This window comes from Sinocyclocheilus rhinocerous, unplaced genomic scaffold, assembly GCF_001515625.1.
Source record: "Sinocyclocheilus rhinocerous isolate Xijiao unplaced genomic scaffold, SAMN03320098_v1.1 scaffold359, whole genome shotgun sequence".
In the NCBI taxonomy this organism is placed as follows: domain Eukaryota; kingdom Metazoa; phylum Chordata; class Actinopteri; order Cypriniformes; family Cyprinidae; genus Sinocyclocheilus; species Sinocyclocheilus rhinocerous.
The window spans coordinates 259385-268387 of NW_015652307.1; the positions used below are offsets into that span (position 1 = coordinate 259385).

Sequence of the window (9003 nt, forward strand, 5' to 3'; positions counted from 1 at the left end):
AGATAGATATGGATGGATGGATGGATGGATGGATGGTTGGATAGATAGATAGATAGATATAGATATGGATGGATGGATGGATGGATGGATAGATAGATAGATAGACAGATAGATAGATAGATAGATATATAGATAGATAGAGATAGATGAATGGATGGATGGATGGATGGATGGATAGATAGATAGTCATTTTCCATCTATATTTACATATAAATAAAGCCTTGTCTGCTTAGCTGCCCAGTGTCACTGCAGTCTATGACACTTTGTTTTTATCTTCAAAAATCGCTTCTTAAAATATTTTTAGAAATATCTTGCATTCCAATCACTGCTAGTCTGCTCTAGTGTAATACAGACAAGGCTTTTCAGTACCACTGGACCCTAAATATCCCAAAGTGCTACAAGGCCTGGAGTTAACCAAAGGTTAATGCGTCCTATTGAGCTGATATAGGAAAAAGTGTGAGGTGCAATCTGATTATTTTATACAGTGTTTGCGGATGTGTGAGATAGATTCAGTCACAAGGAAAAAAACATCCCCCTCTGACCTCTCATCCCACCCGCCGGTCTTTTCACGCCTGGCGCTGCCGCCGCCTCCGCTTCTGCCAAATTAAACGTCTGCTTTAAATGATTTCACAAGGAGCGGCTCGGCAGCAGCGAACGCCATCGAAGAATAATGCAAGGTGGAGCGTTGGCAAATTAACTTAAATGATTTTAGCAAATGGCTGCAATATAACAAAAAGTGAAAAATTGAAGGGGGTCTGAATACTTTCCGTACCCACTGTATGTATGCAATGAATATAATGTTAAACATTCAGTATTAACACCTGATTTTGCTTTGACTGTATCTATTTGATAAATGAATTTAACCAACTAACATTATACATACCCTTTTGGATTCTGTACCCAATATTTTAAAATTTGCAAATGCAATAAAATATCGGTATCGGTACTCGGTATCGGCAAGTACCAAAAATAAAAGTATCGTATCGGGCGAGTACTGGAAAAAGTGGTATCGGTGCATCCCTAATATAAATCTAACATTTTTCTTTAATATATGCATGTATGTGTGTGTGTATTTATATATACAGTACACAGACATATAGCATGTAAACAAACTTTTATTCTGAATGCAATTAATCACGATTAATCGTTTTGCAGCCCTACATTGAAAGACAGATTCAAGGGATAGAAAGAAAGAAAGAAATATAAAAAACTAAATGGTCAGAAAGATAGAAAAAAAAAAGAAAGACGGAAAGGAGAAAAACAGAAAAAAAGAAAGATAAAGTGAACAAGACATAAGATAAACCAAAAGAGAAAGAAAAAGAAATAAAGACAGAAAAAGTGACAAAAAGAAAGCTAGAAAAAGGATGGAAAAGATGCAGAAAGATTGAAAAACAGAAATAATGAAACAAAGGAAAAAAGAGACAGAAAGAATTTCTTGTAATTATTATTACTGTCAATCGCAAGCATTTTTCAACCACTTGGTTGATTAACTGACTCACTTAATAAATGATTCTTTCATTTGTTCATTCACGCTATCTGCGGTGGTTGAGTTAATTGATTCACTGATTGATTCTTTGATAATTTCATTCACACTGTCTGTGGTGGTTTTCTTTTGTCTGTAATTGATTCACCGATTGATTGTTTGATTGATTCTTTAATTTGTTCACTCACGCTATCTGCGGTGGTTGAGTTAATTGATTCACCGATTGATTGTTTGATTGATTCTTTAATTTGTTCACTCACGCTATCTGCGGTGGTTGAGTTAATTGATTCACCGATTGATTGTTTGATTGATTCTTTAATTTGTTCACTCACACTCTCAAGCATTGGTTTTCTTCTGTCTGTAACTGACTCACTGATTCAATCGCTGATTCATAGGTTCACTCACGCTCTCTGCGGTGCTTTTCATCTGTATGTAATTAATTCACTGATTGGTTCATTCATTATTTTGTTTACTCACGCTCTTGGCGGTGGTTTTCTTCTGTCTGTAACTGATTCACTGATTCATTAATTCACTGATTGATTCATTTGTTCACTCACGCTGTGTGCAGTGGTTTTCTTCTGTCTGTAACTGACTCACTGATTCAATCGCTGATTCATAGGTTCACTCACGCTCTCTGCGGTGCTTTTCATCTGTATATAATTAATTCACTGATTGGTTCATTCATTATTTTGTTTACTCATGCTCTTGGTGGTGGTTTTCTTGTCTGTAACTGATTCACTGATTCATTAATTCACTGACTGATTCATTTGTTCACTCACGCTGTCTGCAGTGGTTTTCTTCTGTCTGTAACTGACTCACTGATTCATGGGTTCACTCACGCTCTCGGCCGAGGTTTTCTTTGTCTGTAATTGATTCACTGGCGGATTGATTGATTGATTGTTCACTCATGCTCTTGGCGGAGGTTTTCTTCTGTAACTGATTGATTGATTGATTGGTTCACTCACGCTCTCTGAGGTGGTTTTCTTCTGTCTGTATCTGCGCAGCTCCTCCTCCAGCTTCAGTAACTGGTTTCGCAGGTTGTTCTTCTCTTCCGTCAGTCGGCTAACGAATCCCGTGAGCTCTGCGTTCTGTCTGAGTAAACGCTCATTCAGCAGACTGGACGATCCTCCTGCCAGCAGCGCGGCGCTCTACACACACACACACCATACACACACACACACACACACTTATATAATCAAACATGTGTTTACAAAGGTCAATTCTATGAATAAGCCACATTGTGTTACACACGTGTCAATGTGCTCACTCACCTCCGGGAGAGCAGAAGGGGCTGATGGGATATGCTGTAACAGTGACATCACATCCTGTACATTACTGTGCAGCCATGCTAGACTGTCCCGGTCCGGCGCTTGTCCAGATAACCTGCACACACACACACACACACACACAGGTCATGGGCTACAACACCTGCACAAGTAACTTTTTTCTTCAGTAGAACAGCAAAGAAGAATCCGGGCTCCTTAATGAAAATAAAAAAATGCAAGTCAATGGCTACCGTCACTTTGAGAGTCAAGAAAAGCATCTATAGGCGACACAAAATTAAACCCTGTGGCTCCTGATGATATATTGAGGTCTTATGAAGCGAAACAATCAGTCTGTGCAAGAAACTTATTTACAGCATTATAACCTGTAATCCGGTTTATGAACGAATCATTCTTTTGAACTGGTTCTTTTACTTGAACTAGTTGAACCAGTTCATCAAATCGAACTGAAGCATCCGAATCAGTTCGTGTCTCGAGCAGCTCAGATCTACAAGTTACTCAAATCACACTCACTTTCAGACGCCTGACAGTCACTTAGACTGGAAATGAGCTGAAACAGCAGCGTATCTGATAATGAATGAACTGATTCAGTGCTCCAGTCCCTCCAACAGTCACTAAACTGAGGAAACAGTTTGACTCGGACCGAAGAGCCGCTGACAGTGTTGGGGAACGCATTACAAGATACGTAATCAGATTACTTCAAGTAACTAGTAAAGTAACGCATTACTTTTTAATTTAGAAGGAAATATCGGAGTTACTTTTTCAAGTGAGAAACAGCAGTTACTTTGTTTCCATGTATTGAGTGACAGCTCTGGTGTTGCCATGGTGACAGAAATCAGGAGTAAGTGCAGAGCGTTGTGTGTGAACATGATCTTACTGTAGTTCTAGACTAAATATCAACATGTGTTTACTCAAAAACAGATTCAGTGTTCCTCAAAATCAATAAAAACAGTCAAATACAAACTCAGCATATTATACAAACCCGCAATAATTAAATATCACGATAATTTTTTTTCCATATCAGTCGATATCGATAATTATCACGATAATTCTTTTTTCATATCAGTCGATATCGATAATTATAACGGTAATTTTTTTTCATATCAGTCGATAACGATAATTATAACGGTAATTTTTTTTCATATCAGTCGATATCGATAATTATAACGGTAATTTTTTTTCATATCAGTCGATAACGATAATTATCATGATAATTTTTTTATATCAGTCGATAACGATAATTATCACGATAATTTTTTGTCATATCAGTCGATATCGATAATTAGCACGATAATTTTTTTTTCATATCAGCCGATATCGATAATTATCACGATAATTTTTTGTCATATCAGTCGATATCGATAATTTTTTTTTCATATCAGCCGATATCGATAATTATCACGATAATTTTTTGTCATATCAGTCGATATCGATAATTAGCACGATAATTTTTTTTTCATATCAGTCGATATCGATAATTATAACGGTAATTTTTTTTCATATCAGTCGATAACGATAATTATCATGATAATTTTTTTATATCAGTCAATATCGATAATTATCACGATAATTTTTTTTTCCATATCAGTCGATATCGATAATTATCACAAATTTTTTTTTTATATCAGTCGATATCGATAATTATAACTGTATTTTTTTTTATATCAGTCGATATCGATAATTATCACAAATTTTTTTTTTATATCAGTCGATATCGATAATTATAACTGTATTTTTTTTTATATATCAGTCGATATCGATAATTATCACGATAATTTTTTTTTATCAGTCGATATTGATAATTATCACGATAATTTTTTTTCATATCAGTCGATATCGATAATTATCAAAAAAAAAATTTTATATCAGTCGATATCGATAATTATCACAATGTTTTTTTATATCAGTCGATATCGATAATTATCACAATGTTTTTTTATATCAGTCGATATCGATAATTATCACAATGTTTTTTTATATCAGTCAATATCGATAATTATCAAAAAAATGTATATCAGTCGATATCGATAATTATCGCGATAATTGTTTTTCATATCGGTCGATATCGATAATTATCGCGTAGGGATGTAACGATTCACTCAACTCACGATTCGATTCGAGATTTTGATTTCACGATTCGATTCGATTCACGATTTTTTATTATTTATTTTTTTTACAAAATGAGATTCAAGACAAATTATAAATTAAATGTGTCCTTTTATTATTGCTTGGACAAAATGCTGCACATTTCTTTGTGAAATTGAAATATAACACTATACAACTGAAATGGTCGCACTGTCGAGCCCTGCATCTAAACTTTTCTAAAGACAGCAAGTTCCCCTCAGACATGGATTCATAAACTACCCCTAAATGAATCGCGATTTGTTTAGCATCTCAACCGATTTGAATCGTCACATATTTGAATCGATTTTCAACCGGCTCGCGGTTAATCGTTACATCCCTAATATCGCGGTAATTGTTTTTCATGTCAGTCGATATCGATAATTTTCACGAATATTTTTTTTTTATTTCAGTCGATATCGATAATTATCACAATAAATGTCAAATCTTTATTTCTTTCAAGTTTAAAGGCAGATTTTTGCTCCAATGTGAAAGTTTAATTGTCGTTTTATTGTTAATCGACGGTTAATTGTGGTAATTGTGTAACTATTCTTTATGATCAGAACACGACAAACACTTCACGTTTTTGAATTCTTAACACTTTTCCAGTCATTTTTCCTTAACAAAATAAATATCTTAATAGAAAAAAATTATGTCTTAGTTCAGCACGTTCTAATGAGTAATATTGTTTCAAATCAAGAAACAGGTTTGTGTTGCATGATAATATTAATAATACAAAAAAAATTTGTCTCTTAGAAATACACATTTGATAGTAGCTTGAGTTAGGATGCAGATGTAGATTTACATCTGTAAAAATCTGTAAAACTTGTAGCAATCTCATTTTTATATGGTGAAATTTAATTATTCTGACTGTTTGAGGTTTTTATTTTTATTTTTAACCATTGGTTTTCCATAGTAGCATACATTTAGATCATGATAATCACATAATTTGTGATAGATACTTCAATCACAAAATGTAACATGGCTTAATATATTTAGTATAAAATATAGCGTAATCACAAAAAATACTGTAATTATATTCCAACACATTTAATAGCCTACGTCTATAGCATTCGACACGAATACCCACATTTTTGACACAATACCACTAGCGTGGTCTCGTTCCGCCTTTGCCTCATAAACATTATATCGAGCATTCATCGAACTCTTGTTATTATGATTGCGTTATCGATTTATCGCCCAGTCATAGTGGAGCATCTCTTTAACAGTGTTGTCGCACCTGTCTGGGCTTTCGCTGGTCAGGCTGTTGATCTTGGCGGCGATGAGTTGCAGTCTGCTGAGGATGCTGTCCATGTGTTTGGGCTCTGACCTCTGACCCTCACGCAGCGCGTCTCCCGTCCGCAACACCCAGTCCCGGGTTCGATCCTCTGATCCGGCGCTCTGGTTGCTGTCCTCCAGCTGTCTCACGGTCTCCTGCAGTCTGTCTCTCTCTCTCTCCAGCCTCCTGACGCTGTCTCTCTCTCTCTCCAGCTCCGTCTGCAGCTCGCTCGCCCGTCTCTCCAGGCCGGCGCGTGTCGCCCGCAGTGCATTCTCCTCGTCCCGCTGTCGTTTGCGCTCCAGCTTGTGTCTCTCCAGCTCCTCCGTCATCTGCAGCACCTGCGTCTGCTTCTCGGCCAGCTGCGTCTGCAGGAGAGACTCCACAGAAACCACGTCGGCTTCCACCTGCACACAGCAACACCTGTCACTCAACTCTGAGAGCCTTTGTGAAGGAGGGATTATACACATTTGTGCACTTTATTACTTAGTATTAATATATACGTTTTTTAATAAGCCATGTGCGAGTTCACATTCTATTGATTTGTGCTGAAATGCAAAAGTAAATTTCTCAAATGACAACAATCATTACGATTATAATTTTGAGCAAAAATATTTTTTATCAGTTTAACCATTATACAGCATGACGAAAATGTGACTAAAATTTGATTGACTAAACCCTGACTAAAATGCTCATGCATTTCATTGACTTAAACTTGACGAAACAAAAACAGGACAAGGTTGACTAAATGTGACTCTGGAGCACAAAACCAGTCATAAGGGTAAATTTTTCGAAATTGAGATGTATACATCATCTGAAAGCTGAATAAATAAGCTATCTATTGATGTATGGTTTGTTAGGATAGGACAATATTTGGCTGAGATACAACTATTTGTAAATCTGGAATCTGAGGGTGCACAAAAATCAAAATATTGAGAAAATCATCTTTAAAGTTGTCCAAATGAAGTTCTTAGCAATGCATATTACTAATCAAAAATTAAGTTTTGATATATTTACGGTAGGAAATTTACAAAATATCTTCATGGAACATGATCTTTACTTAATATCCTAATGATTTTTGGCATAAAAGAAAAATCAATAATTGTGACCCATACAATGTATTGTTGGCTATTGCTACAAATATAACTGTGCTACTTATGACTGCTTTTGTGGTCCAGGGTCACATTTGGTAACACTTTATTTTGATAGTCTCCTTTAGACATTCTCTTGATTGTAAGTAACTTTGCCACTCCATGTCAACTAGCAGTCATTAGAGTATTACTAGACTGTCTTGAAGTAAACTTTAGTTTGATGGTTCCCTAACACACATTCAACTGACTATAAGTAACTTTGCAAGTACATGTCAACTTATTCTACTAACCCTAACCTAACAGTCTACTAATACTCTAACGTTAACATGAAGTTGTAAAGTTACTAAAGTGGACTATCAAAATAAAGTGTAACCCATCTTTATGCTGTCTGTTTTTTGTTAGTAGGCAAAATCTTTTCAGTCCTAGTCTTCAAATGTTCATTCAGCAACAATAATCCAGTTCATTAACTAATTGTTGCACCGTGTCATGCCATAAGAGCACGAACCCAACAAACCCAACTGTGTGCATGGGAAATCAAATGTTTTTAAGACAGGTGTGTTATATTTGTGGCTTTGATGGCTGACTTTGTAACAGTCCTGTCTAGCTTTGGTGTGTCCTGTACGACACAAAGCAGAAGTGAAAGTGGGAATGGGAAACAGACCCCTGGGATGTGGCTGTGCAATGGGCCACCGGTGCAATGTGTTTCCTGAGGGACCCAATCAAAGGGGCTGCTTCTACAATGTTTCAGACATTTCCCCCCTTCATATAAAGCTTTCTCTCGTTTCCCCTTTCTAAAGTTAAAAATAATGTTTGGGCCCCTTCTTCAAAAAAAGTGACAAGACCCTGTGTTGTTGCAAAAACTGTGATCCAAACTCTCGCAATATCCGCTATTTCACACTTCATGCTGGAAACAGCCTTAAATTCTGCACAAACCACATCCATACATTACACTTTTAGTGATGTCCACACTATTAGTATATGTTGTTGATGCATAATATCCATAAACGTCAAGACTCTAATAAAATATGTATGCGTGTAGGGAATGCATACTTCTTAGTCCCTGACATCTTCTAAAAGAGACCGTTCACCAAAATATGAAATTTCTGTCATCATCTTGTTATTCCAAAACCGTAGGACGTTCCTCCTTTTGTGGAGCAGAAAATGAGCTGTTAAGCAGTCTCAATCAGCATTAACCTCCATTCTAATGGAAAAAGATCAAATGAAAGTGCAGCCGCTCCTTTTGTGTTCCTCTGAGGAAAGAAACTCAAACAGGTTTGGAACAACATGGGGGTGAGTAAATGATGACCAAATTTTCATCAGGTGAACTATGCCTTTTATCATTATTTTTGTTATGTTTTCCAGAAAAAAAGCTATCCTTTTAAAGATAAATGTACTTGAGAAGCAAAATTGTGTAACATATGTCTACACACATACACACACACACACACACACACACATGTCTGGTTTGCTATCCTTGTGGGGACTCTCCATAGGCGTAATGGTTTTTCTACTGTACAGACCGTATATTCTATTGCCCTACACCAACCCTACCCCTAAACCTACCCCCCACAGGAAACTTTCTGCATTTTTAGATTTTCAAAAAACTTAATTCTGTATGATTTATAAGCTTTTGTACCCGTGGGGACCACAATTTAGGTCCCCACCATCACACGAGTCCCCATGAGTCTGTGTGTAGTCAGGTTTAAGTCCCCACCAGAATATATAAACCAGTACACACACACACACACA

General features: G+C 36.4%; 1 protein-coding gene across 1 annotated transcript in view; it reads right to left on the reverse strand.

The window, feature by feature from the left end:
- Window positions 1-9003, reverse strand: part of LOC107714754 (A-kinase anchor protein 9-like) — a 138161-nt gene that overhangs the window by 8732 nt on the left and 120426 nt on the right. The window contains 3 exon segments of the mRNA XM_016520718.1: window positions 2449-2631; window positions 2755-2866; window positions 6128-6570. Coding sequence (XP_016376204.1) covers window positions 2449-2631; window positions 2755-2866; window positions 6128-6570 — 738 coding nt within the window.